This window comes from Canis lupus, chromosome 12 (genome assembly GCF_048164855.1).
Source record: "Canis lupus baileyi chromosome 12, mCanLup2.hap1, whole genome shotgun sequence".
NCBI classification, from domain to species: domain Eukaryota; kingdom Metazoa; phylum Chordata; class Mammalia; order Carnivora; family Canidae; genus Canis; species Canis lupus.
In genome coordinates this window covers 13,271,738-13,299,717 of record NC_132849.1, presented here as the reverse complement: position 1 = coordinate 13,299,717, position 27,980 = coordinate 13,271,738, and the positions used below count along the sequence as shown (strand labels likewise).

Below are 27,980 nucleotides of genomic sequence, written 5' to 3'. Positions count from 1 at the left end.
AAGAAAGAAAGAAAGGAAGGAAGAAAGAATGTGTGTGTGGCGAGTTCCTTAAAAATCTACTCTTTTAACAACTTTTCAATATATGATACAGTATTATTAACTATAGTCACCATGCTGTATATTACATCCCTAGACCTTTCTCATCTTATAACTCGAAGTTTATACCCTTTGCCCACTTTCATCTTCTCCCCCCACCTCACACGCCCTGCCCCTGGCAACTACCAATCTGTTCTGTTTCTCTGTCATTCAATTGAGACTGCACTTGCTGAGAATTAGTTCAAATATGTAGACACAATTTTATTTCATGAACAAAACAGCATTGGTCAAAGTGAAAATAGTGATTTCGCCGAAGAAGTCAAATACCACAAAACCCACCATGTTGAATTTATAGTAATGCAAAGGAAAAAGGAATATATTGAGTGTCTTAACTTGGTAGCAAAAAAGCTAATTTCTATTAATAGAGACATGGAATCTCATTTGGGATTACTAACCTGTTGTGATTTATCTATGAATAGAGGAAAGAGCATAACTTGAAAAAGTCAAAATATAGTAGCAATGCTACCTACATCCTTGTTTCTATGCATTTGGGGAAGCAGATAGCTGGCTGGCTGAAGGGAGGGGATGTGGTTACACTTGAGCCAAACTGTAACCAAGCCATTAATGCTGCTCTTCAAAAATAGATATAGCAATGCTTTTTTTCTCAACAATCAGTTAGGTAGTCTAGTCTTGGGGCTTATGAATATAAGAGTCTCTACTTGAGGATTGCCTACTCAACTATAAGATGATTAAGGACTATTACAAGACACACATACCGTAGATATCATATGCTTCCAGTCACTACCAGTCACCTATGGTAGGGCCAGGAAAATGTATACCCTCTAATGACTGACTACCTAGGAGTCTCGGAGCTCTCTGATTCAGAGTCCTAGAGAAAGTGTTTACTATGCAGGAACTAACAAACACTCTCAGACTAAATTCTAAAAAAAATAATAAAAATAAAAATGAGTTATCCTACATACAGTTGTGTTTGGCATGAGTGATCAGGATTGCAACAGAACTTAAATAATTCAAGGAGAAATGTTCACCTAGCTTTAAAGCTACACATGTTCCATAAGGGCCAGATATTAAATATATTTTACAAGCCATAAGGTATCTGCTGTGACTCCTCGACTCTGCCATTGCAATGCTAAAACAGCCATAGACAATCTAGAAACAAGCGAGTGTAGTTGCATGCCAATAAACCTATCTGCAAAAAAAGTAGTGGGCAGTATTTGGCCAAGCCCTGCTCTAAAGTAATGGCTCTCAAATTCTATATGTACAAAAGAATCCCCTGTGGAACTGGTTTTCAAAAAGGTAGGATCCTAGGCCTCCGCCCACCCCTACAGAATCAGAATCTCTAGGAACGGGGCCTGGAAATCAGCAATTTATAAGGTCCACCAGGGGTATGTAAACCAGTTTTCGGTTTGAAAAATACTGTGGTATACAGCTAGTTTCATCTAAGCTGGGATGGCCCCACTGTCCTAGATGTGGGCCAGCACTTCCTGCATCCTGTGGCAGTAAAAATATGACGTTTCATCTTTTGTCGGCCTTTTTAGTAGAAAGGCAGATGAGGAAACTGCCATTTTTTGCTTTCAACCTAAAAATTCATAAAATAATTCTGCTTTGGTGAAATTAACACAAAACTTAGGCTAGGGATTTAAAAGAAAATTCTCAACTTAAAATAACATGGTTCCAACCAAAATCTCCCAGAAGATCTTTAAACTGCAAAATGAGTAGACAAGATCCTTACCAAAAGACAGGGCCAAATCTGAATGAATAGTTTACCACGTGCTCCCTTTTCCAAACTATCTCCAGCGAAGTCCTGCTCTGTCACCTGGAATTCCACTCCTAACAAGCCATTACTTTGTATCTGGAGGTATTTGCTTAAATGGAACCTCATTAAAACTCACATAAAGGCAGAAAGTACAAAATCTCTGTAGACCTCCGAGGGCTGCTCCTAACTTTAGCATCATCAGTAGAGAAGAAATTATTCAGCTAAGTCCAAAAGAAGGTAGCTTTGCATTTGGTCATCTGTTTTAACTGCCAGAAATCAATCGCCCGATCAAAGTAGCAGTGATGTTCAAGCTGGTAAACAGTGCCACCTCTTCTTCAGCTCTCCAGATTTTCCTAGGAAGGACAATGAATATCTTTCGGTCAAAGGGATCATCTTCCTACAGGGAGCTTCCTCAAGAAACCACAAATTACTTACAGGTACCTCCCAGGAATGCAGCTCTTACTAAGGCTTCTGCTGATGCTGGACATGAAGAGGAATGCTCTATGAGAGCAGATATTCTAATGATTAGTAAGACATGGGCTTAGTTATTCTCCTATAGTTATTACTGCAGCAAATGACATTGTTTTTGGTTAGACAACAGGGGATGATTCTGAATTTCTGAAGCCAGGCTGAGCCCAGTACACTATCACTAGTATGCTTCCTAGGCTGTTATATCTGGGAAGCGGAATTTAGCTCTACACTGTTAGTAGTCAACTAAAACTTTAGGCAAATGTTTCTGGAGTCCAACATCTATAATCTTGAGCTTCTGACTGCTGCCATTTCCATGGCACACACACAAAAACAAAAACAAAAACCTGCCATTTGCAGCAAAATAAGGAGGTCTGTTTTTCTACTTGGTTTCCAACTTACAGAAAGAATCTGGAATTGGGAGTCCCAGGTATTAGTACAAAAACAATGCAAATGCCTATTAAAGCCAGGGGCTCCGACATACTTACCCAACCTCCCTGTCCCTGGACAAACTCCCGGATGGCATTGTTCCCATTGATCATGTTTGTCATGGGGGCAGCCATCTGTCTTGCCATTTCAGGAGCCATGCGGGCCACATATTCAAGAAGCTTCACTGACACTGCCAGAAAGGCTCTCTCATAAGCTAAGCTGGAATCCTGAGCACACCAGGCCTGGCTGAGAGATTTTACTGTGTCCCGAAGTACAGCTCCTGCCTGGGGAGAGACATAGTTTATCAGTGAAGTATCGATAAATAAGCAGAAGAGGCTGCAGGGGCAGGAGTCCAGTAAAGCAAGAGTTTCCTAGAGAATGGCAGATGCACAACTGGTTGTATCTGGGGTAATCTTAAGGAGTAGATGGACAAATGTCTATTATTTTATTATTTTGTTATTTATTGTAACATGTATAGAGAAAACATAAGTAACCCATCACATCCCATGATTTTAGACATTATTACTGAGGATGAGCAAAATGGTTGAAAGAAAAACAAAATGATTTGAAAGAAAAATATTAAGTATGTGATAGCATAGCTGGTTGAGTGGTGACAGTATTATTTGAATGACTGACATCTGGGAAATTCTAAAGTTAAAAAAAAAAAAAGACTTGTTTTTCCTCTTCCTCTGTCCTCTCCCCAAAAACTGATCCAAAAGTCATTAGGTGGGGCCAAGCAAGATCTAGCGTAGTGTTGTAGGGGGACCCATGTTAGTCAGAGTGGGCTGTCAGAGCCAAACACACTGAGAAAGACATTTACATGAGTACCCAGATGTTGGTTTCCAAATATCATTCTCCATTAAAAGAAACCAAAGGTCCCTGGAGAGTGGCTGATTTCAGGGTGGGGCTTAGAAAATACAAAGAGATCTGTCAGAAATTAAGGAAGTACCCACAGAATGACGGGCATGCCAAAAAGACACAGCCCAGATGGAGAGGATTCCCACTGGTCAAAACTGGGACAATTTGAGCATCCAAATAAATAGTGATAGTAACAGATTTTAACCTTTGAATAAAGGAGGAATTCATGAGTCCATGTTGATGTAAAAAATAAATGAATAGATTGAAATGTTGATGAGATATAGGATATTTACATGGTTTCAACGTACCTCCCTCCACAACACTTGACTATATTAACCAAGGATATTAACTACAGTGGAGAAGTCTTGCAGACCCTATCCTTAAGTGATTGAAGTTAACATCAGTAATGGGACAGATTGAAATTTGTGCCACTTAATAGGTGCAATGAGAAGAACACAGCAACCCTTCTGTGATCTTCCTACCAAAAGTACATACCCTGAATCCAATCAGGAGGAAACATGGAACAAATCCAAGGTTACAAAATAACTGACCCATAATCTTCAAGTGTTAAGGTCATGAAAAATCAAGGCAAGACTGAGAAACAGTTCCAGATTGAAGGAGACTAAAGAGACATGACAACTAAATGCAGGATATGATTCTGGCCTAGATTTTTTAAAAATTTTATTTATTTATTTGACAGAGAGAGAGAACGGACGAGCACAAGCAGGGGGAGAGGCAGGCAGAGGAAGCAGGAGAACCAGGCTCCCTGTTGAGCAGGGGACCCAAAGGCAGATGCTTAGCCAACTGAGCCACCGAGGCACCCTGGCTTAGATCTTTTTGTTGTTAAGTGACATCACTGGGACAATTGGCAAATCTTGAATGGGATCTGAGGACAAGATGATAATGTGTCAGTGCTGATTTCCTGGTTTCGATGCTTAGACTGTGGTTATATAAAAGAATGGCCTTGTTTGAAAGGAAATGTGCCAAGTATTAGGAGATGATGGAACATCCTATCAGCTACCCACTCTCAGATGATTCAAGAGGGAAATTCTTTGTACAATATATACAACTTTCCTATAAATTTAGAACTGTTTCAAAAAACTTTTTTTTAATTAAAAAATAAAAGTAAATTCAGCTTTCTGCTACCTAGGAAAACTTTAGTGCAAGCAATGAAGAGTGATAATACAGTTCTGCCTAAATAGGTGTATTATCCAGAATAAAGCATAATGGTGAAGAGTAGGATTCTGGAATCAGTCTGGGTTCAAATCCTAACTTCAATACCCACTGAGTAACCTAATTTCTTGTTTCCCTCTTCCTCAGTTTCCTTATCTGTTTACATGGATATCCAGTCAAAAAGTATTTGTGGAGGGTCTCTCGTATAGGAGGTACTACTCTGAATTGTGTGGATATTGCAGTGAACAAAAGGGTTAGATGTTTGCTCTCATAGCACTACATGCACAGATGAATAACAGTTTCTATAACACCCCAGGGAGGGGTGGAAGATCTAAATGAGATAATAAGTGCAAAGTGTTTGGAATACTGCCTGGCACGTATTAAGTGATAAGTTCATATTACTCGCCATTGTTGACATTAGTCAGAAATATCTTCTAGAACACGACATCGTCTATGGTCTTTACAAGCAATACAGAATCCAAGTGCTTCTGCCAGTAATCAGCATTCTGATGAAAATCCAGATATGCCCTAGATGGTTGCTGTAGGTACTTACCCCTCACCCCAGCAGACTTGTCGACTGTCTTGTCTGCCTGTCGTTCTGAAATTATGTAGATAATTTCATTGCTGGACCTTGTAGGGGGGAGAGGGAGATGCCTACTCCCAGCCAAATAAATATTACAACAGGTACATAAAAGAATAAAGTGCTTTACCTAGAACAAAGTGCTACAGATGTGCTCTATGCCATGTATGCTCCGCTCTGCTGGAAAACGAATGGGAACAGTCTGAAGGCTGACCACCCAGAAGATTTTCTTCTCAATACCATTTGGACCTGTGATTAGCTCCTGAAGAACTAGCAACTGGAGAGCTCCTGCTGTGTCTCCTTGGATGAACATAAGCCCCCAAATCTTTCGAAGGACATTTTTAGTTACAGTTGTATAAGAATAGTAAGAAAAGAGTGTTTGGAATAGAAAAACTGCAGCAACTTTACCTGTCCCCGAATGGTTTCTGCAATGACATTTTTGGCAGAAGCTTCCAATTCTCCATTGAACTGGTCCCCCAACATCCGAAGGCGACCAGCAATGATGGCCACATCAAAAGAGCAAACCTCTCCTAAGAGGGGGAGAATACATTTACATTTGTTACAGAGTTTGAGGGGATGGCAAGTCCCAGGAATCTGGGTGTTAGAGAACGTTCTCTAGACTTTTAAACAATCTTGGCATCATTCTCTTCCAAGAACAGCTTCAATATTCTGTCAACCCCATAGTCAGAAGATCTCCCTTCCCTGAGAACATCTTTCCCTTCATGGAGGCTACTGATGTTCAGGTATTGCTGAAAGCTTAGTTCTCATTTTGAAAGTGAAGACAAAATAAGAAAGCATACTCAGCTTCTCTTATTGACCTGCCATCACGACCTCGGGCCAGGAGCCTTACCTGAATCTGTTTCATCTACACAACATAGGTTCCGGTCAGCAACCAGCAGCGTGGTGCCTAAGAAGTCTTTGAGTAAAGTGTCCACGATGCATTCCGTTTGCTCCTCAAAAGTTCGGGGTTTCTTCATTTTAGATGCTTGCTGTGGAGTTTTGCTTTTCCACAAAACAAGCAATTTTCAGCCCAGCAGAAAGTCAGAAATATTGGTAAACCACATGCGTCTGTCTCTGTGCTTTGTAAGGTTTCCTAATGGGACTTATAGCTCCAGAGCCTGTCCTACCAATTTTTTCAAAACTTGCTACTCAGAAACATGGGACTTCTCTGAAGAGCTCACTTACACAAATTGGGGCGACTTTATGGAGACTTTCAGTTCCTTTTTTTAGTACCACACCCTAGCCAGCACCTAAGATTAATGAATAACTTTTATTGTTAACCAATTTAGAACTGAAAGAGAGCTGAGGAAGAATTTCTTGGGCAATTTCCTTTAGAAATACTTCCTGTTAGGTTTTGTGTATGGCATAACTTAAAGAAGGTTTTGAAATGATAGTAGACAAACATACAACTCCCGATAGATGGCATTTGTTTACCATAATTAGACATTTTATTTACTGAGTGTCTATGGATAAGGAAATATGCCTGGAACTACAAATAACACAGGAAAATGGAACAGATACATTCCTGTCTTCCTGGAGCTTACGCTTCAGTGTGAGCGACAGATATTACATGACTAAGAATAATTTCTTGTGCTTATTGAGATACAGTGTGTGATTACAGTGTGCAATGGGGAATCAGACCTAGAGGGTTAGGAAGGCTTCTGGAAGTTGTAACATCTGAGATGAGCTCTTAAGGACAAGTAAGGATTATGAGGCAAAAAAGGAGAAATAAGACCATTCCAGGAGGGAATAGGATATATATAAGCTGACAAGGTAGGGGAAAAAACTTGAGTGAGGAATTGGGAATGGGGAACATACAAAGTATTTCACAGGGAAATTATGAGGATTAAATAAGATAATGTTGTGTGGAATGATCCAGCAGTTTCTCACAGGTAGTAAATGTTAAATGTCTTCCAGTTAGCCTAAACCCTGAGGACCAGGATGAAGGGGATCTGGGATTTACTCTCTAACAGGAGTAAGTAGGATTCTCCTAACAGGGTTAGACTCCACCAGTTTTTATGAGCTCTCATGATTAGACACTTACCTATAGTAGCTGTCTTCTTAATGTAGCTATACCCAGATTTTGGATTTGAGAGTCAGTTCTCAAACCTATCAGCTCTTCCAGAGTATTCTGAACTGGTGAGCTGATAAGAGATTCAACCATAAGCACTGTAAGGCAGTTGTTCAGAATAAAAGTTCTACTTGCGAAATAAAAAGAGCCAACCTTCTATTTTCTATTCTAGAAACAAATGATCATAAATTGCTTTTTCTATTCTAGAAACAAATGATCATAAATTGCTTTGGGACAAGGAACAAATTATGTAAAGGGCCATTTTCACTTCTCATCTGTCACTAGGGCTGAAATTTCAGTTTCTACTAGGTAAGCTTCAGATCTCCAATGTAAGTAGGTCCTTTGGAGATAATTCTGGGCCACCCTCCTTTCACACTACAGTCAGTTACTAAAAATTTAAGGATTCCAACAAATTAATTTATGACATACTCCCCAATTAGCATATGAAAAGAAACAAAAGGTTTTTAAGATACTATCCAACTGGTGTTAAAGAGCTTACCCAAGGTAAGTGACATCCTTAAGTGGCAGAATAGAAATTTAAAATCAAGCCCATCTTACCTCAAATATAAACCTTTTCCCACAGTAATTGATTTCACAACTGATGTGCTTATAGACAAATGCCAGCTTTGGAATCTGATCTCCACATTATTTTATCTATTCTTAGCATTACCTTATAGAATCAATGTTGTAAGGCTAAGGAAATGAAAGTCTACTTTCTCTTGGACAATGTGAGCCTTCATTATAGCATCTTTGAGAACTGTCCCATCCCTTCTCCCACGGCCCACATATCCTTCACTCTTGCATTTCAAGTACTATCTCCCAGTCCAGTTAGTACTGAAAAATGAGGCCAGAATGTTTTCACCATCATTTGCTTCTTTTGCTGCTGTGGCCATAACAATTTACATCCTGCTCTCAAAAACCTCATCACCTTTTATCATTGGCTCAAAGCCTTGTCATCTGCACCATGTTTGCCTGTGAATGAGGATCCTTGGCTACAACTCCTCTCAATGTATAAATCTCTAACTAAAATATAAATTATTTTATAATGGGTATATTTTCTCATATACCCAATATATGAGAAAGAGATAGAATAATTGTAACGAACTCCCATTCAAGAAGGGGGGTGGAAGAAATGGAGGCATGTAATAGTCCATAGCAATAAGATTATGGTCAGGAACTACATAAATGATTGCTTCTGCAATGTTCTGAAGCACCACAGTCATCAGTAGGCACCCATTACATGTGTTACATACTATTTCCCAACCAGGATAGACATTAGAAGGCCATTTTTCTAAAAGCACAATATCAACTACCCTCAAGGATTTTTAAAAAATATGCATCTACTTATGTCACACCATCAAAGCATATGTCTGCCAAGGCTAGAGAGCTAATTTCTAAATTAGCAAAACTAGGCTACAGTTAAGAGGAATTGTTGCTTTACTGAGATCATTTTAAAAGTACACTTTTCAAAAGCAACAGTTTCATATTCTGTTATGCCCCCATACATTACAGAAAAACAACCAAGTAGGACTTAATCTTTTAAAAGCTCCAATAACTGGGATCATTTTAGTAACATTTATTCAATTACTGAGCCATACCTAATTTTCTTTAGGTCAACATTTTTATTGTAGTCTTTAATTTTTAAAAAAGTCAATTTACTTAATCTCCACCATTTATATCCTGATGCCTTATAACTCTAAATTGGCAGCACTTAACACTTCCATTTTATTTCTTTGAGTACCTAATTGACATTTATGGTTTAACCAAACAAGTCAAACTATGGAAAAAAGCAATTCTAAAGCCGTTCTAATCTCTCTAATGTAATCCCTAAGGACCCAGGATTGAGATCATTCTCAATAGGGAGTGATTTTGTCCCACCAGGGCACCTTTGGCATTGTCTGGAGACATTTTTGTTATAACTGGGGGTTCTATTGGCTTCTGGTGGGTATAGGCCAAAGACGCTAATAATCATCCTACAGTGCACAGGAAAATCCTCCACGACAAAGAATTATCTGGCCCCGAAAGTCATTAATACCACTTTTTTTTTTTATAAAGATTTTATTTATTTATTCATGAGAGGCACACACAGAGAGAGAGTCAAAGACACAGGTAGAGGGAGAAGCAGACTCCATGCAGGGAGCCCAACATGGGATTCGATCCCAGGTCTTCAGGATCAGGCCCTGGGCTGAAGGCGGCGCTAAACCGCTGAGCCACCCGCGCTGCCCCATTAATACCACTTTTGAAAAACCCTAACCTAGATGGACTCCCATTATCATTTTGTTCGGTTGATACAATTTAACAAAACTTACTTCGAACACCAATCCAAAAACACCATCAGAATCTAATTACTTACATTCATTTGATAAATATTTATTGACTTATCACTATGTGGCAGACTGTGGAGATGGAAGAAGAGAGTACCACAGTCCTTAGAAATTATCCAGGTGGGGGGATCCCTGGGTGGCGCAGCGGTTTGGCGTCTGCCTTTGGCCCAGGGTCTGATCCTGGAGACCCGGGATCGAATCCCACGTCGGGCTCCCGGTGCATGGAGCCTGCTTCTCCCTCTGCCTGTGTCTCTGCCCCTCTCTCTCTCTATCATAAAAAAAAAAAAAAAAAGAAAAGAAATTATCCAGGGGGTAAAACAACTCACAGAATCCAGGCCCTTGGGACGCCTGTGGCTCAGCAGTTGAGCATCTGCCTTTGGCTCAGGTGGTGATCCTGGGGTCCTGAGATTGAGTCCCACATCGGGCTCCCCAGAGGGAACCTGCTTCTCCCTCCTGCTGTGTCTCTGCCTCTCTCTCTGTGTCTCTCATGAATAAATAAAATCTTTAAAAAAAAAAAGAAAAAAAAAATCCAGGCCCTTGCCAGAAAATTCAATGCTGTCTGTTATCTACTCCTCTTAAGAGCCTAGTTGAGAGAAGTAATGAATGAAAAAATCTTTTAAAGGTATGCAAGTCCATTTATGTACCTATATAGTAAAAGTCTTTGAATTAAGCTAGATGACATTTGGACCATGTTATCGTTAAGTTCTTGAAGAAATGCCCTCACTAAGCTCCATGTTAAAGTTATGCTCTTCATTTTCATTAAAGAACCCTGTAAGTCATGAGAAACCCATTACTAACTTTCTGTAAGAATCCTGTACTTATCATTCAGTGCCACCTATGTGAAACTACATGTAGATTCCTTTTAAAAATGAATATTGATGGGGCACATGGGTGGCTCAGTGGTTAAGCATCTGCCTTTGGCCCAGGTCCTGATCCTAGGGTCCTGGGATTGACTCCCACATCAGGTTCCCTGCCAGGAAGCTGCTTCTCCTTCTGCCTATGTCTCTGCCTCTGTCTCTCATGAATAAATAAATAAAATCTTAAAAATTAATATTGGAAAGTTTCTTCCCTCTGATGACAGTTATATACCTATTTCTCTTCACCTTGACTGTCAAATCACTTACGGAGCTAAATTTGAGGCTCTACTGCATCAATTATGTAGGCCCTTAGACCTGAACATGTGCGTACTTCCTTATCACCAACCACGTTGGTCTTAAGTAGTTATTTCCATTTTTCCCTGTTGTAGATCCTCTGGTTATCTACATTTCACTATCTATACTTTAAATCATTTTATTACATCTGCTCTTAAGTTGCATCAGTTAATGTATGAAATATGGGCAGGTCTGAATGCAACTGAAAGCAGAGAAGAGTGACAGGAAACCATTACACCAGTACTGCTAGACACATGCCCTGGATGCCATGACAGCCCGAACAGGACCGATAATGAGAGCAGCAAGGGTCACAGAAAACTTCCTGCAAGAGCTCATGACTTCCAGTGTGCATGACTTAGCAGAACACTGTAAGACAAGGACTAGATGGTATTAAAGAAAGAAGATAGGAGGGTGAGGAAATGTTCTAGCCAATAAGTAAAAGGTATCAAAGCACAGAGGTGAGAGAGCCTTGTGCATTCAAGGAATGCTAGTGGTTTGCTTTTTCAAGAACAGTGTTTGGACGAGCAGTGAGACAGGACACCAAAGAGTCACTTTGGATGCTACTTTGAACTCTGGCCTTGAAAAGTGTGATTAGAAATATGACGCCAGTGAGGAATTTATTGCAGTAACACAGGGAAGAAAAGATGACCCCCCCCAACACACACAAATGATGACTTCATCAGTTTCCATAAACATTGAGCATCTTTATTAGTAAAACAATCCCTAAAATGGATTAGAAAAGAATCCAAATCCTATCCTCACCCCATCCCATCCCCTTACCAACATTAACCTTTTCAACAACACCTGGAAAAATGGGGTCATTCACCTAGAGGTATGAGAGGAAGAAGTCAATTGTCTTCGGACAAAAACATAAGAATCCTGATTCTGAGATTGTCCATTCTCTTTTGCATTTGATAATATCTGGACTTCAAGCAATTCTAATCAGAAAAACTAGAACTCTGATAGCTACTCCTCTCAGGACAGGCAGCAAGAACCTGTTAGGATTTTATGTCTCCAATGGTTCCAAGCACAGTTTCTAATACAGAAATAAAACCGTTCAGTGTCTCAGTCCTCGGCTCATTCTGTTTCACAGAGATCTGCATTTCTGAGTTCTCGGGCTCCAACAGCAGTTCTGTTAGAAACAGGCAGCCGGTGTCATCCTGAGCACTGAGGTAGGCTTTCCACGGGTGAGCCCCAGCCCTGCTCATTGCGATGGTCTGGATATTCACTACTTGCAGGGCCATCTGGAGGGTGTCAGGATGGACTGCTCCCTTCCAAGGGAATACTTGCTGATGAGCAACTTTCAGGCTAAACCAAGTTTTCTCAAAATACTCAGCAGTAAGCTGGCAATTGGGGACGAGCATGAGGGCTCCAGAATCTGGTTCTTGTACTGTCTCCTTGTGCTCTTCAGGAATCAGGGGACCTAAAAGAGGCAGAAAGCTTGTATAAGAGATCTTCTTAATCTATATGAACTATGGTTTTTATCTAGATTTCCAAAAGTACACAATGTGACTTTTATCTTCGGATAAATGGTTGAAATAACCAATGAAGAACTTCTTTCTTGCCCATCAAGACTTCAAATTCAGGCAACAGCCTAAGATGTAGCTAGGGTACTCTACTTTCTACCAGTCATTGCAAAAAGTAAAGAATTTTCACGACAAGATATAAAGTAAGAACTATTTTTACCTGAGGAGGCAAAGGATGCAGTGTTAGGAAGCTCTGGGCCCCGATGCTCTGCCCCCTGGTATTTAGAGATGGCTGCCCAACGGGCTTTGCCATAGACCGGCACTAGTGTGTTGAAGTCTGAGGCCCAGCTATTCACAGGTCTTTCCGCCTGATCCTCCAAAAGTCCAAGAGAAGGGTCAGATTTAGGGCTACACAGGATCCGCTTCACTTCATCAATGCCAGCTAAGAGAAGGCGATAATAGAAGAGACCCCGGTCCCGTACTGCCATATCCTTTTCTTCCTCTGAGGTTAAGACAAAGACTGAGTTAATTACAAGCAAAAACAAAAACACTCTTTCTACCCTGTGCCAACCACATGGTGGGGGGAGGGGGGGAACGACACTCCTAGAGAACATTAGCATCATTAACATTGTTTTCTTGGGTCCCAGACATGACTTACCAAACAGGGTCAGCTGTCAGAATTTTTACTATCTGACAAGAACAGTTTCCTTCTGAAGAGCCTACCTATGCAGTAATGTAACAGACGCCCCAGCATGTCCTGGCACTCAGCAGGTCGGCAGAGGAAAAGGCGCAGCAGTGCAGTCAGTAGCTCCATCTTCACCGCTGGAAATGTCTCTGACTTCACATTCTCCACAAAGTCTTCTAACACGTAGGGAGCATTGGGAATTCTTTCCCCATGGACACCAAGGAGCCAAATAAGTGCCTGTTTCCCCTGGGGAATAAAGGAGTAAGAGCTCAACATTTGGCTGTCCCAAACACAATGGCAGGTTGTGCTTCCCCTGCAACATCGGCAGCAAAGGTATAATCTTTTATTTACTTCAACTTGCATTGTATCGATCCCCTGCACTCTGACTCCGCTCTCTACAACAAATAGGAATAAAATGTTACTACACAAAAGGAGACTCCAAACTCCCAGAGCCTGTGTGGGTTATATATTAAGGCTTCCTCAGTTTGGGGACCTTTGCCCCAATCTGGGCTTTATTAATGTGCCAATGGAAGCTACTGAAAGATTCCTCTAAACCACTTCATGAAAGTAGTAATTAACCTAGAGTGCAAATCGAGGTCATATGTGAAGCTTCTTAAAAACCTTGGGATCCCTGGGTGGCACAGCAGTTTAGCGCCTGCCTTTGGCCCAGGGTCTGATTCTGAAGACCCGGGATCGAATCCCACATCGGGCTACCGGTGCATGGAGCCTGCTTCTCCCTCTGCCTGTGTCTCTGCCTCTCTCTCTCTGTCTCTCTGTGTGACTATCATAAATAAATTTAAAAAAAAATTTTTAAACTTAAAAAAAAAAAAAAAAACCTACCATCCAGGTCTACCACTCCTGAAAGTTTGTAGGCCTGCGGTGAGGCCCAAATACCACATATGACTCTGATTCTCATTCCAGCTGAAAACACCATGGTCTAAATCTTGGACTCAAAACAGTTCAAGAAAACAATACTATCAAAGTATTTGTGAGAGAAGAATTAGATTCCATTTTACAGAGCAGGGTCCCAAGCATTTCTCCTCTGCCTGAAGTAAAGGAGAATTACCACCTACCTCGCTATCCTGAATGTTCTCCTCACAGCCGGGCAGAGCCTGACACACAGCTTCCGTACACTGAGGACACAACCAAACCAGGTCTCGGAAAGTTTGCACCACCACTAAAACACAGCTCAGGATACAAGAGCACACGATTAGAGGCTCCACGCAGGAAGGAATCTTAAAAGAAGTCACATATTCAGACTAGATTGCTACTGTAATTGCTACTGAATTTCTGTAAAATGGGTGTTGGAGGGGTGGTCAATGATTACCTGAGAAATGTTGGACATGGGCAATAATTTCTTAAATGAATGTTGCCCTTATTGGATTGGCTATGGGGATAAAGGAGCTAATATATGCAAAATGTACAAAATGTGCTAATATGTGCAAAAGCACATTATAGAATGTAAAGCAAATGTGAGGTCATATTATTGTTGAAAGCTATTCTGAAGACAGTATAAATGGAGCTACCATGGCTGGGACTAGGGTAAGGCAAACAAGGCACTGGGGGTGTAAAATTTAAGAAGACACATAGGGTTAGCACTTGCACGAACCTGAGAGTGAGTGCCTCTTTAAATTTTTACATCCTGGGGACCCTGCTTGCCTCACCCTAGTCCCAGCCCTAGAAGCCACTGCTGACATAAAGCAAAAAGAGAAGTAAAAGTGGGGAGTTAACAAGCATGAGCATTCTGGTACCCTTCATTATCTACAGAACAGCCTTGCAGAGTTATGGCAACCTGAAGACCCTCTACCTATTGGATCTAAGACCTTATGCTATTGCTGATAGCAACAGATGATGATACAAAGAAAAGTTTAAAGCTCTTATTCAACAACAAATATTTTATAAGCAACTGCTACGGGGCAAGCAATTGACCAAAAAAAAAAAAAAAAAAGTGCTCAAAGGGTAGCCAGCCATTACCTGTGGTAATGTGCTCTTGTCGAAGCCCCAGCAACTCTGTTAGAATCTGCACACACTGATCTGTGTAGGTCCTGGCAATACCACCTACGGAGGAACAGAGAGCAAAGTGGTAAGTCAAATCCTAGCACCTCATTTTTAAAAAACTTCCCATCAGACAAAGACAAAGAGAACCAAAGATACCCTTAAAAAATAATTACCTCTTGCTTGATTAAATAACAATCTGTTTCCTAAGTTTGGTAAAAGTGAATTTTCCATTGAACAAGGTTGAAAACTTTCAGCAACAAAGGTATTTATGTGGCAGCTAGATACGAGGCATCGCGGGCTGCAGATCACCTACACAGCAATGTCCTGCCAGGAACACTTGACAGCAGTCACCTGACTGCAGGAGACCCTGCTCTCCTCTTTGTTCTCTCTTCCTGCTCCTGAAAATAATCATTCTTTATTCTAATATAAGGGTTCCTTCTCCTCTGCCACTTGAAGCCCTCCAACAAAACATAACTCCCCGGCTGCTTTCCTTTTGTGAGTCACTGTGGCCTTTTGAATTCCAGAGTAGTATGAAAAAGCCTGTAAGGTTTCGGATTTACTCTGTGTTGGTATGTACTTAGCACAATACATAGCTCGTAGTAGAAACTCAATAAACAACTGGCCAACTCACATAGGACTTTTTTTTTTTTTAAGATTTTATTTATTTATTCATGAGATACACAGAGAGAGAAGCAGACACAGGCAGAGGGAGAAGTAGGCTCCATGCAGGGAGCCCGATGCAGGACTCAATCCCAGGATCATGTTCTGAGCCAAAGGCAAACGCTCAACCGCTAAGCCGCCCAGACATCTCTGACATAGGACTTTGAGTCTGGAAAGTCGACTTCCAACCCCAGGTCAGGAACTACATGACCTTTCGGTCAATTTAATAACCTTTTTGTTTCTGGGTCTCTTCATCTCTAAAACGAAGTGATAATACTTGTCCACTTTTCCTGACTGCCTCTCAAGATGGTGCTAAGATGATATACAGGAAAACATTCTGGGTAGCAGCCAACAAAAGGCAATATAAATTTTAAGTACTCTAGTTTGAGTTACCTGTGTTCTCTCTCTTAGAAGATATGGCAACACCAGTGTTGACAAAGAAAAACACCTCCCCCCCACTCCTGTCTGCGGTCACTGACTCTATTCTTTGGTGCATAGTAATTTGTCTCTGACGCAAGATTCATTCCCTTTTCTTCTCTATGGTTCCACAGCTTTCCGGTTGGTCGAACCTCTCCAAAAGGAAAAAAGGCAGCAGATACCTACCTATGGCAAAGATGGCGGCCTGAGCAAAATCGGCTGACACATCCGTACAGTACCCTCGGAGCTCCTCTAGCACCTGCTGTACATTTTCGTCGTTCACCAGCTCACACAGCACCTCCACCTTCTGCAACTTGATGTAGTGGGGCTCCGAGTAGGAGCAAAAAAATTTTTTGTAGTGGCTGCTAAAGTGACCGGGCAAACTATGCAAGATCTGACGCACATGACATAGAGCAGCAAAACAGAGCTCACGGCTCTCTGAAGAACAGGCAGCCAGCAAAGGTCCCTTGACTTGCACAAGCACATCGGTTTGTACATGGGGGAATTTTTTTGCCAAGATTAGGAAGAGTTTTGTGGCCCCCATCACCACACCAGGGCTACTACTCTTGAGAAAGCTATCTAACAGATTGAGAATGTCAAACAGCTCCTCCTCACTGCGGGGTTGATAGCGTAGCAGAAAGTTCAATACTTCAGCCTGGCCCCATTGGTCCAGTTTTGGCATTCTAGCCAAAAAAGAAAAGAAAAGTGTTATTTTAGCAACCAAACTAGGACCATCTGCATGCAAATGCCATGTCACCGGTCATCTGTTCATCACAAGGAGGAAATTCTCAAAACAGTCTATGCCATAAAAGAATTATTCTTTTTATGTACTATTTAAACTTTACACAAAATAGGCTTTAAAGTCTGAGTTGAGTTTACAGTACAATTCTCACTTATCCAAGGCCACAGACCATGATCACTATACCTAGATCCTGATTTTTTTTACAGTTTAAGATAGCATAAATGCTTCGTTTGGGGGAACATAATGATTGTAGAGGAGGACAGAACCTATTTCCAAAAAAAAAAGAACCTATTTCCACGGGATATTTCTGCCATCTTTCCATATAATCAAAAGAATCTAAGACAAATAAAAGAAATTCTCTCAGTGAAATACAAGAAAGTTAATAGTGATGGTTGACTTTACTACTCTAAAGAAGTTGTTCAAGATGTCTCCTTAGAATAAAGGAAAAGGAGTGAAAATATCAGTGAGGGTGACAAAACATGAGAGACACCTAACTCTAGGAAACGAACAAGGGGTAGTGGAAAGGGAGGTGGGTGGAGGGTTGGGGTGACCGGGTGATGGGCACTGAGGGGGGCACTTGGCAGGATGAGCACTGGGTGTTATGCTAAATGTTGGCAAATCGAACTCCAAAAAAAAAAAAAAAAAAAAAAAGATGTCTCCTTAATTTAACACGTCAAGATCCCACTAGGATGCAGATCTCATAATAACAAAAAGAGCACTAAGGCAACCAAACCGATTTAAGAGATGGTGGGCGATGGGCTTGTTGATGACAACACCTCCTTCCTGTTTCAGAATTTCTTCTAGAGACCTCAGGCAATTCACAACCACAATTGGATCCTGGTCACGCAGCAAACTGTATAACTCATTTACCAGAGCACCGTCTATAAAAGAGCACAAAGATCTCAGATAAAGAACAGCTTCAGAGTCTCAGGAATAGAACCAGAGTAATAACTCCAGGTAGACAAAGCTGAACTTCTCTGCCTCAAAAATAACAAAGGCAATAACAAAGTGCAAGGCAAAAAATTGCCATCTCCATACTGTTCTAATTAGCTAATCCAATGGATCTCACCTGGGCCCCCAAAGAAAAGACTTCTCTAATCTCAAAAAATACCAAACCAGCCTTTCTACTTAAAGAGGCAAGTACAGAAGTAGGGCCATATTACTATTTTCTACCAAAGTCATGTCATCTTTTACAAAACCATACATATAATGGAGACACAAATAAATACTGATCATGATGGATTACACTGAAACTTACCCACTTCAGAGTCTCCATGAAGATTATGCATCTTGGCACAACCAAGGACCGCCACCCTCCTGACATATGAAGCTTTATCTCGCAGGCCATTGAGAATAGGCTGTTGGATATATTCCTGCACACCAGGCATCCTAAGCAACACATCCTGGAGTCAGCCAGATCTTGAAATACTAGTTTTGACATACTTCAGCCCCTATTCACTTAACAAGAGGGTTAGTAGATGTTTGAATGTACCTCTATCACATCATAAAGAATTAGGGAAAGCCACTGCCCAACTTAAAAAGTCAGACTTGATTTTTCATTTGGAATAATACTCCAGGGGCAGCAAAAATATATTATCTACATATTATCTATATTTACTGACTTGTTTAGAAACCTTTACCCAAAACCAAAAACTATTTCAGTGAGGATGGAAAACTCCCTTTAATGTAACCATATGACATAGTTTTTTTAAGCCTAAGCAATGGCTGAAAACCTGAGTTCAGGTTACAACATTTTCCCTAGTATTACAAAGCTCAAATAGATTATCACCATTGAAAACGTGCCCCATGATCTCCTGAATACATCAGCCACTGATAAACAGTCAGGGAAGCGGGTACTCACCTAAGGCTACACATGCTCCGTAATGCCAGCCCTCGCACCATCGGATTGGGATCCGAACAGTCTTTGCACAGCGTATTAATAGCCAAAAGAGCCAGATCTGGTTTCAGGGGGGCGTATGTACACATGTACAGATAAACCAACTTCTTCTGAACAATATCTACAGTGGCACTCGCCTTCACCATTTCCATGAAAACACCGGACACGTCCAAGCCCTGAGTCATGTGCCTGAAACCAATACACACAGTAGAAAAAAGTAAAATACATAATCCCCAGCCGACAACAAAAGGCATTTTACCTATACACATCCTGGCTATCCAACTGGATTGTGAAGGAAGCAACCACATCTACCTTGCCTATTACACTGCACAATACTTCACACTATGGGCCTACCACAAATGTTCTTCTATTCATTCAACAAACACTTATTGAATTCCTGGTACATTCCAGTGTAACTCAGCTTCTACATTCCAGGGATATGCTCTGGGGATATAATCTTGAAGAATGCATGGTCTCAGATCTCTAGGAACTCAAAATATGACTAAGGAGCAAGATAAAAAAAATGCCACTAATTACAGTACCACAGGTAGGTATTAAAACAGAAGTAACAGACAAGGTGCAGTGGGGATCCAGAAATCTAATACTGCTAAGAAATCATAAAATTGGGGGTATCCCTGGGTTTCTCAGCGGTTTGGTGCCTGCCTTCGGGCCAGGGTGTGATCCTAGAGTCCCTGGAAAGAGTCCTGCATCCGGCTTCCTGCATGGAGTCTGCTTCTCCCTCTGCCTGTGTCTCTGCCTCTCTCTGTGTCTTTCATGAATAAATAAATTTTAAAAAAATCATAAAAAATGTTTCCAAAGGGGAAGTAATACTTCAGTTGAATGAGCTGGAATTTTCCAGGCAAGTGTAGTAGGTAAGTAATGCTACACTCTGTGAGTCTGCAAGTAGTTCCCTAAGCAGGGTGTTCTTTGGTTGCTATGATAAGAAGTTTGGACTTTATTCTGTAGATCACTATTTCTCAAGCGGTGGTCTCCTACAGGAAGCAGATGGGATGTCTGTTTCCAATGCATATTCCTGGGTTCCACGCCACCTTACTAAAAGCAGTATTACTGGACCGGATGAAAATTTTACATTTTTTAAAAAAAGCACCCCAAGGGACTTTTGTGCATACCAAAGTTTGCAATCCACAACCACAGGCAAGAGTTATGCATTATTCAAACTCATATGTTGGGAAACTTGACTGAAATGAGGCAAGGTGACCTACTGGTAAGCCGCTGCAATTGCTTTGATAATAAAACCAGAACAGCGGTGCCAACAAAAAATAAATAGGTAGAACTTTTTAAGGAAAAGAAGATGGATATCTAGAACTATATATCCATACCATCTGACCAGAGAAGTGAAAATCAAGAGTCATCAAGACTGATTCCCTCCCCTGGTCAGCTGGATGGTGACATTCCTCAACCCAAATACCAGCGGAAGAGCAGGTTTGGGGAGAGGGGCAGGACGCAGGTGCTATTTTGCATGTCTTTGAAGAAACATCCAGAAGGGAATGCCCAGCAGGCAGTAGGATATGTGGGTCTGAAGATACAAAAGGCTTTTTGTCCCAGATTCTATAGGTCTAGAGGGAGTCAGCAGTGTAAGTTCCAGGCACGGGTGTAGCCACTCTCCCGAGTAAACGGAGTCAAGTGGGTCCCCCGGGGGAGGCTGCGAAGGCCGGCGGGGCAGCAGGGCGACCCGACGTGCCCTGCCCGGTGTGAGCGGCCAGGGGTGGAGGGCCCGCGGCGGCGGGGAGCGCGGGCCGTGGCTGATACCTAATCACTCGCTGGATGACATTCCGGTAGCGCAGCCTATCCGCCTGAACGTGAGGGTTGCACAGAGCTTTCTTCAGCTCCTTCACCACGTCCTCGGAGCCCAGGTACGGCATCGTCTCCCGGCCAGGAGCAGTCCCCGCGGGCTCCTCCCAGCCCTGACGGGGGAACCTGGGCGAAGCAAAGGTCGGTCGGCGAAGCGCCCCGAGGCGTGAGGTCGGCCCCGCCTCCGCTTCCCCCGGGCCGCAGCCCAGGCTCCACGGCCCGGCGAGCCCCGCACCCGCTCCGGCGGTTCCCTCCTGGGGCCCGCAGGCCGGCTCGCTCCGCCCCGAGACGGCCCCGGCTACCCCGAGGCCCTCCGCCCCACTCCCAGCCTCGCCGCCCCAGGGCGCGGCCCCCTCCCGGCCGGGGCCGCCGTCCGAGCGCCTCCGCGCGGCGACCCGCCCCGATAGGCCCCGGCCGGCGCCCTGCGGAAGTCCCGCCTCCTCCGGGCCGACGGCGCCCAGCCGCGCCCCCCCCCCCCCCCCCCGCGGGAGCGCCGAGCGCCGAGCGCCGCCCGGACGCCGACCTCCCGGCGCCCTCCCCCGCCGCTCCGCGGGGCGCAGCCGCGCAGCTCCCTCTGCCGGGGGCGCGGCGACCATCGGAGATCCGCTGCTTCGGCCTGTCTGCGCCCGGCAGCGCGCGCTTTGAGTGCCCGGCCTCAGCCCCGGCTCCCGCGCGCGGGGAGGAGTGGCGCTCGGGCGGGCGGTTTGCGCGGTTTGCGCTTCCAGCCGGGCCTCCCGGGAGCGCGGCCGCTTCCTTCTTTCTGTCCCCGCCGCAGGGGCTTCTTCCTCTCCCGGGCCGGCTTCCCGTTGCCCCCAGCGCGACTTTCCAGAGGGCGCGATCGCGGAGCCCTGAGCCCATGAGGATCCCGCGGGTGAGCCCGCGGCCCCGCCACCATGAACGGGGCCCTGATCCCCCACACCCCCATCGCCGTGGACTTTTGGAGCCTGCGCCGGGCTGGCTCCGCACGGCTCTTCTTCCTGTCCCACATGCACTCGGACCACACCGTGGGCTTGTCTAGCACCTGGGCCCGGCCGCTCTACTGCTCCCCCATCACGGCTCACCTCGTGCACCGTCAGCTGCAGGTACCCGGGGGCTCGGGGGAGGGGAAGGGGGCGGGGCGGAGTCCCGTGGCGCTGTGCGATCCGTCACAGCCTCGGGCGCGTAGAGCGGGGACAGGAGGGCCGAGTTTTACAAATGCGGGAGTGGTTTGAATCCAGAAATGCGCCTATAGCTCAGAATGGGAGTCTGGCTTCTTGACTGGCCGACTTGGGATGTTTCAGCTAGAAGTCGGGGAGATCTTTTAGTCCACCCAAGGAAACTACCTACCTTTTCATGTAAACCAGGCCAGTGCTTCCTTAGTCTCATCAGAATCCACCTAATGTGCTGGGGGACTACACATGTTCTCCAGCGGCCCCCACCCTACCTCCGCTCTCCCACCGATCCAGTAGATCTAGCTGGAGCAGGTCTTGGAAATCTGGTTGGACCAGGTGCTCCCTAGGGATTATGATGATCAGGAATGTTTGAGAATCTCTTGGCTAGACTGGTTTTGGACTCATAATTTAAACTGTACAAAGAGTGGGAGGGGAGAGTAAGAGAAAGAAGGGGGGATTTGAGGGGACTCTCCATAGAGCTCCTGCTCCACGGTGGCTTAGGATGTGGTCTGCTTTCCCTCCCTCCTTGCCGTAAAGGGTTAGTTCCTGATCCAGGGCAGTATCAAGGAGATTCTGTGTTCACTAGAATGACCACCTTTTTCCTCAGGTATCTAAGAGGTGGATCCGGGCCTTGGAGGTTGGTGAGAGCCATGTCCTGCCTCTAGATGAAATTGGGCGCGAGACCATGACTGTAACCCTCATGGACGCCAATCACTGCCCTGGCTCTGTCATGTTTCTCTTTGAAGGATACTTTGGAACCATCCTCTACACAGGTGGGCCTCCCTCCTACCTTCCCAGCCTAGATACCACTTTTCTTGAGTAGCCTTAACTCAGAAGTCTGGAGGCCTCCTGGCTTCAACCCATATAAACAAAGTGACCCTTTCTCAACTGATTTCCCACTCTTTAAAGTTTCAAACCTTATAAAGAATAATAAAAACAGAAGCAAAATGGAAACAGAAGCTATACTGTGTTAATGCCTGACTTCTTGTTTTTCCACAGGCCAGTAATCAAGTGTCTATCAGCTGTTGGAAGCAGGGAGAGGCTTGTGTTTTATACTTTTGTCTCTGACTCTCTGCTCCCTGTATGTTCTTTGTCTAGGTGACTTTCGGTATACACCATCCATGTTAAAGGAGCCAGCCCTGAAACTGGGGAAACAGATCCATACCTTATACCTAGACAACACCAACTGCAATCCAGCCCGGGTTCTTCCTTCCCGACAAGAAGCTGCCCGCCAGATTGTTGAGCTCATTCGAAAGCACCCACAACATAACATAAAGATTGGTGAGTGGTTTCCTTTCCTTTTTCTTTCACCCATAGGTAATGAATCTTGGGTTTTTTTTTTGAGGGTTTCTCATATCCTTCAGGTCTTTGTAGACCCCCCGTACTTCTCCATGAAATCTACCCTGACCCCCTTATCTAAAATTGCAGTCTTCCTGGGGTGCCTGGATGGCATAGTCAGTTAGCCTCCAACTCTTGGTTTCAGCTCAGGATCGTGAGATCAAGCCCTGCCTAGGGCTCCACACCAAGCGCCCAGTCTGCTTAAAATTCTCCCAGCTGTCCAACACCAACATCCTGCTCCCCACCCCACCCCCGCCCCGCTGTGCACAGTGTCTCTAAATAAATAAATAAATCTTAAAAAGAAATTACAATCTTCCCACCATCTCTATTCCCACATTCCCACTTCCTGATCCCTTATACCATCTCAGCTCTTTCATAACGCTCATCATCTTCCAGTATACTCTATCCATGTTTCAATATGCTATCGCTTATTTGTCTATTCTCCACTTCTGCTATATATACACACGCACACACACCCCAACTCCTTGAAAGCATGGATAGAAGTAGGAAGGAGTCTTATTTGTGGAACAGAGAAGCAGCAGCCAGAGTGACAGGCACACAGTGGGCGAGGAGGCTGTCAAGGTAAGAGGGACTGAAGTGCTTGCTTATAAGCTTGAACTTGATCCTAAATGTAATCCTTAAGTGTAACCTGATCCAAATGGTTACATTTGGATAAAAAGCTGTGGAAGGTTTTCAAATAGGAGAGAGCCAATATTAGATGATCACCTCATAACATATTCTACAATTTACATTCGTTGTATTTGGTTATTACCTGTTTACCCCTACTAGAATATAAATTTCACAATGGTGGGGCTCTTTGTTTTATTTGTGGATATATCCCAAATGCTTAGATTAATGCCTAAGGAGGTACTCAATAAATATTTGTTACCTGAGTGAACAAAATTTATCAGAATGTAGATATTCAAGTGAAGTGCTTAAAACCAGACACAGCCAGAAACCAACTATATGGTTGGGTCTAGCGATTCCACAATTGTATATAAGACATTTTGGGCCTTTTTTTTTTTTTTTGTAAATTTTATTTATTGAGAGCACGAGCACACACGAGTAGGGAGAGGGGCAGAGGAAGAGACTCTCAAGCCGACTCCACAGAAAGCATGGAGTCCAATGTGGGGCTTGATCTCAAGAGTTGGAGATCATAACCTGGGCCAATCAAGAGTCAGATGTTTAACCAACTGAGCCACCCAGGTGCCCTCATTTTGGAGCTCTCTAACTGGTACTTCTGCTTTCAGCATCTCCTCACCCAGGTGACCCAATAATACTGCTACTACTTCTTTTTTTTTTTCCCCCTAAAGCCCTCCTCTGATCATTTTATTCCTGTGATTAAAATTAGCCATTTTCCGGGACATCTGGGTGGCCCAGTGGTTGAGCATCTGCCTTCAGCTCAGGGTGTGATCTTGGAGACCCGGGATCAAGTCCCACATCAGGCTCCCTGCATGGAGCCTGCTTCTCTCTATGCCTATGTCTCTGCCTCTCTCTCTCTCTGTGTCTCTCATGAATAAATAAATAAAATCTTAAAAAAAAAATTAGCCATTTTCCTGCTGCACATTCTTTAATGGCTCCCCTTCACTTACAGAATTAAGTTCAAACTCCTTAGCAGTGTATACAGGCCCTTTATTATGCAACCCTTACCAGTTGTTCTCTCCTGTGTCATTTCTTACCAATTCCTTCTTTGCACTTTAGTAACACTGACTCATCATCCCCTTCCCTTGCCAGGTAGACTCAGACCCATCCTTTATGACGACTCAGTTGCCACTTTCAGGAAAGTTTCCCTAATTGTCAACCAGTAGATACTTTTCTTTACTCTCATAATACTGTGTGCATGTCTCTAACATTGCCCGTAACCACATTGCTTCTGGGTCCTTGTGGAGGTTACACTCCTTGAGGACTGAGGCTTATGCTTATTTTCACAGGGCCTAGCACCTGGTATATGCTTTCCTTTGTTGAACTGAACCAGTGGGTGGATTCTGTTTAAGCCTTCCCCCATCTTCTGTATATCTCAGCTCATATGCCACCTCCTCCCCGATGTACTCCCCGATTGCCCCATCAATTTTGTGTATTTTTGTTAAACATTTGGTTGATTTCTTAGGATTCCCCAGTATCTTCTTTCTCTTTCATCTCTTGCTTTTCCCATTTCCTTTAACATTATCCAGGACTCTATAGCCTGGGAAAGGAGTCACTGCTGGAGCAGCTAGCCCTGGAGTTTCGGACCTGGGTGGTACTAAGCCCTCAGCGCCTGGAGTTGGTGCAGCTGCTGGGCCTGGCAAATGTGTTCACCGTGGAGGAGAAAGCCGGCCGCATCCATGCCGTGGACCACATGGAGATCTGCCGCACTGCTGTGCTGCACTGGAACCAGACCCATCCTACCATTGCTATCCTTCCCACGAGCCGGAAAATCCACCGCTCCCACCCTGACATCCACATCATCCCTTACTCTGACCATTCTTCCTTCTCAGAGCTTCAGACCTTTGTTGCAGCACTGAAGCCTTGCCAGGTGGTGCCCATTGTCAGTCAGCAGCCCTGTAGGGACTACTTTCAGGACAGCCTGAGCCCTGGGCTCTCTATGCCCCTGATCCCAAACTCTGTGCAGCAATATATGAATTCCTCTTCAAGAAAACCAAGCTTTCTCTGGCTATTGTTAGAAAGGAGGCTAAAGAGGCCGAGAACTCAGGGTGTTGTGTTTGACTCCTTTCAGGAAACTGCTGATCAGTCGCAAGCTGACGGGGACTCAAAGAAGGCCAAGAACGAGAACCTTTCTGGGGAGCTTGAGAAGCAGAAACCATCATTCCTGGACCTCAGCAGCAAAGAATGGGTTGGGGCAGTCCCAATCTCTGAGTCCCAGAAGATGGTGACTGTACTGACTGCCCCTTTGAATTTTTCAATGCACTTACGGTCTACAGATGAGGAATTTCTCTCTCTAGAAACTGGGGAGGATATGGGTGTAGGGCCCCACTTGGTACCCAAGGGAGACCATGCTGGCTCAGCAGCCTCGGGGAACCAGAGTACCTGGGTGGGCCAGGATTCTCCGCTGTCCCACAGCAGCAAGGCTGCTCCTCTGCTGGCTCCTAAGTTCAGGGGCCTGGCACTAAAATACCTTCTGACTCCAGTGAACTTTTTCCAGGCACAGTTCTCTTGTAGGGGCTTTGACCAACAAGTGGAAAGATACCATAAACCCCTATTGAAATACAGAGAACTGAATGCAGAATGATCCCTTTAGCTGACCCAACACTGCAGTTTTAAAGATAGTGACTGATAGCTGGTGAGGAGGTGTGTGGTGGGCCTTGCTTTTCAACCTTCATGGGATCCCTGTGGGCTCACCCTGGAGCATTACCTCTCCAAGTGTGTCCCTTGGAATCCCAGTGCCTACAGACTTATTAGTTTTATGGTTGACTCTGTTTAAGAAACACTTTTCATTATGCCCCCTGCCCGTTATACCTGAGCACATCAAAGGTTCCAAGAAGTCTAGTAATTTAATCTGCTTAACCTTAACTTGGTATTTCTCCTTTTTGGGACATATGAACATGCAGTCCTCTGATGTGGGTGCAGAAAGAGGTGCAGTCTCAATCAGAAAGGACCAGGTTATTCCCATTGTCATTTTGTGTGCCATATGCCATTCCCCATGTCCCCTTCCCCCTCTTCCCAAATAAAGGCAGTTATGTGTTGTTGTGAGGTTTTTGTTTGTTTAAGTTAGGAACTGGGTTGTTGGAGGATAATGTGGTGATCCAGGCAGGGTGTTCCAATCCTGAATGTCATTGACTTGCCATGACCCCATCAAAGGGACTTCCTCTCTTTGCCTCTGGGAGGGAACAGGAAGCAATGAAGAACCCTGGAATGGTGCAGAGAAACTCCCCCTTGCATCCATGAGAGTTTGCAATTAGTGTCACTGGAGACTTCTCTGGAATAGCCAGCTAGGGGATTGGGCATGCCCCACCAAGGCCATATCTGGAACCCAGCTGACATTAGACTTAGGGGTACAGCAGCCTCCCAGCTGCCTGGAGGCCCTGACTATTAGGCTGAAATAAAGTTATAAAAGATCAAATGTGTGCCAGATATTCCTGATTGTTCACATAGCTGGGATATTTGCTGCTCTCCCAACCCCCCACCCACTTGGGTTGAGTAGGGAGGGAGCCAGAGCACACAGCCTGTTTGTTTTAGTATCCAGGGCAGAGACCAAGGAGCCAGCTGGTGGAAGGGGTGGGGGTGTGCAGCTCTGCCCTGTCCTTCTGCTTGCAGCCTGACAACATGCCAAACCAACAAGCGGGACAACAGATACCATAGGCTCTGAGAGGGCACAGGCCTGTGGAGCTAGGCACATGGATAAAAACTTCCTCCAAATGGAGCCTTACAATAGAGAAGGTGGTTTCTTACCCAGGAAAAAGTTTATTACTCTCAGAAGATGTGATGAGTTTAGTAAGTAAAATAAGGCCTTGCCCTTGGGCAAGCTGTACACAGCTCTGTTCTGTCAGTGATCTTCACTGTAAGCCTCCCATGGGCTCACTAGGAGCCACAGCAGGTGAGGCATGTGGGGCAGCAGGAAACATGGGTTTGTCCTGGGCTCAAATCCAGGGCACCTTGGGTAAGGAGCTACCACACCTAGATAGTGGAGCCTCTGTTCATCTGTAAAGTGAGGACCGGGGTTCCTGGGGAGAGTGGCTCAGTTGGTTAAGCATCTGCCTCCAGCTCAGGTTATGATCCCAGGGTCCTGTCAGGCTCCCTGCTCAGCAGAGGGCCTGCTTCCCCCTCTCTCTCTGCCTACCCTCTCTGACAAAATCTTTAAAAAATAAAAAAATAGAACGAGGACTGAGAGACCTACCTCTCCTGGTTGCTCTAGAGGTTAGATAATTGGTAAAATTCTGAGCTCAATGTCTATCCCATGTTGGCATTTCTAATACTGGTTCTCTTAGCTTCTGGTTCTCTAAGGAGATTATT

At 44.1% G+C, this 27,980-nt stretch overlaps 3 protein-coding genes and 1 long non-coding RNA gene across 8 annotated transcripts in view; 2 read left to right on the top strand and 2 right to left on the bottom strand.

The window, feature by feature from the left end:
* The window catches only part of LOC140601160 (uncharacterized), an 86,913-nt gene extending 69,405 nt beyond the window's left edge, over positions 1-17,508 (top strand). Inside the window, exon 4 of the long non-coding RNA XR_012004211.1 lies at positions 16,228-17,508. This is a non-coding gene — a long non-coding RNA (uncharacterized lncRNA). The remainder of the gene's footprint in view (positions 1-16,227) is intronic.
* BCL2L15 (BCL2 like 15) lies at positions 277-6,672 on the bottom strand. The gene is made up of 4 exons (XM_072769709.1): positions 6,172-6,672; positions 5,730-5,851; positions 2,770-2,994; positions 277-2,166 (listed from the first exon to the last, which is right to left on the bottom strand). The coding sequence occupies exons 1-4, from the start codon at positions 6,296-6,298 to the stop codon at positions 2,149-2,151; spliced, it is 492 nt and encodes a 163-aa protein (XP_072625810.1). The 5' UTR covers positions 6,299-6,672; the 3' UTR covers positions 277-2,148.
* AP4B1 (adaptor related protein complex 4 subunit beta 1) overlaps positions 11,551-27,980 on the bottom strand; it is a 30,608-nt gene continuing 14,178 nt past the window's right edge. The window contains exons 1-11 of one of the 3 annotated variants that reach the window (XM_072769737.1): positions 20,780-20,905; positions 20,503-20,670; positions 18,697-18,921; positions 18,094-18,224; positions 17,569-17,716; positions 16,280-16,776; positions 14,993-15,076; positions 14,092-14,195; positions 13,057-13,264; positions 12,554-12,835; positions 11,551-12,290 (exon numbers count right to left, since the gene is read on the bottom strand). In XM_072769737.1, coding sequence (XP_072625838.1) covers positions 11,866-12,290; positions 12,554-12,835; positions 13,057-13,264; positions 14,092-14,195; positions 14,993-15,076; positions 16,280-16,776; positions 17,569-17,716; positions 18,094-18,224; positions 18,697-18,921; positions 20,503-20,615 — 2,217 coding nt within the window. In that variant the 5' untranslated portion in view covers positions 20,616-20,670; positions 20,780-20,905 and the 3' untranslated portion in view covers positions 11,551-11,865. Of the gene's footprint in view, positions 12,291-12,553; positions 12,836-13,056; positions 13,265-14,091; positions 14,196-14,992; positions 15,077-16,279; positions 16,777-17,568; positions 17,717-18,093; positions 18,225-18,696; positions 18,922-20,502; positions 20,671-20,779; positions 20,906-27,980 lie in introns of those variants that run through there. The other 2 variants (XM_072769736.1, XM_072769738.1) reach the window with 2 other exon arrangements.
* On the top strand, positions 21,156-26,720 carry DCLRE1B (DNA cross-link repair 1B). Of its 3 annotated transcripts, XM_072769740.1 has the most exons (5): positions 21,156-21,626; positions 22,303-22,468; positions 22,794-22,976; positions 25,205-25,545; positions 25,747-26,720. In XM_072769740.1, the coding sequence occupies exons 1-5, from the start codon at positions 21,438-21,440 to the stop codon at positions 26,257-26,259; spliced, it is 1,392 nt and encodes a 463-aa protein (XP_072625841.1). In that variant the 5' UTR covers positions 21,156-21,437; the 3' UTR covers positions 26,260-26,720. The 3 variants fall into 3 exon arrangements, with proteins under 3 accessions (XP_072625841.1, XP_072625840.1, XP_072625842.1); XM_072769739.1 differs by having other exon boundaries at positions 21,157-21,626; positions 25,205-26,720; XM_072769741.1 differs by lacking the exon at positions 21,156-21,626 and adding an exon at positions 21,732-21,887 and having other exon boundaries at positions 25,205-26,720.

Bases quoted from the DNA above. Each gene is read 5' to 3' on its own strand.
- BCL2L15 (XM_072769709.1), bottom strand. From the start codon at position 6,298: ATGAAGAAACCCCGAACTTTTGAGGAGCAAACGGAATGCATCGTGGAC. The intron at 5,852-6,171 runs GTAAGGCTCCTG...TCCCCCTCTTAG, and splicing joins TGTAGATGAAACAGATTCAG to GAGAGGTTTGCTCTTTTGAT. The intron at 2,995-5,729 runs GTAAAGTTGCTG...GTCTCTCCCCAG, and splicing joins CAGAAACCATTCGGGGACAG to GCAGGAGCTGTACTTCGGGA.
- DCLRE1B (XM_072769739.1), top strand. From the start codon at position 21,438: ATGAACGGGGCCCTGATCCCCCACACCCCCATCGCCGTGGACTTTTGG. The intron at 21,627-22,302 runs GTACCCGGGGGC...CTTTTTCCTCAG, and splicing joins TCGTGCACCGTCAGCTGCAG to GTATCTAAGAGGTGGATCCG. The intron at 22,977-25,204 runs GTGAGTGGTTTC...AACATTATCCAG, and splicing joins ACAACATAACATAAAGATTG to GACTCTATAGCCTGGGAAAG.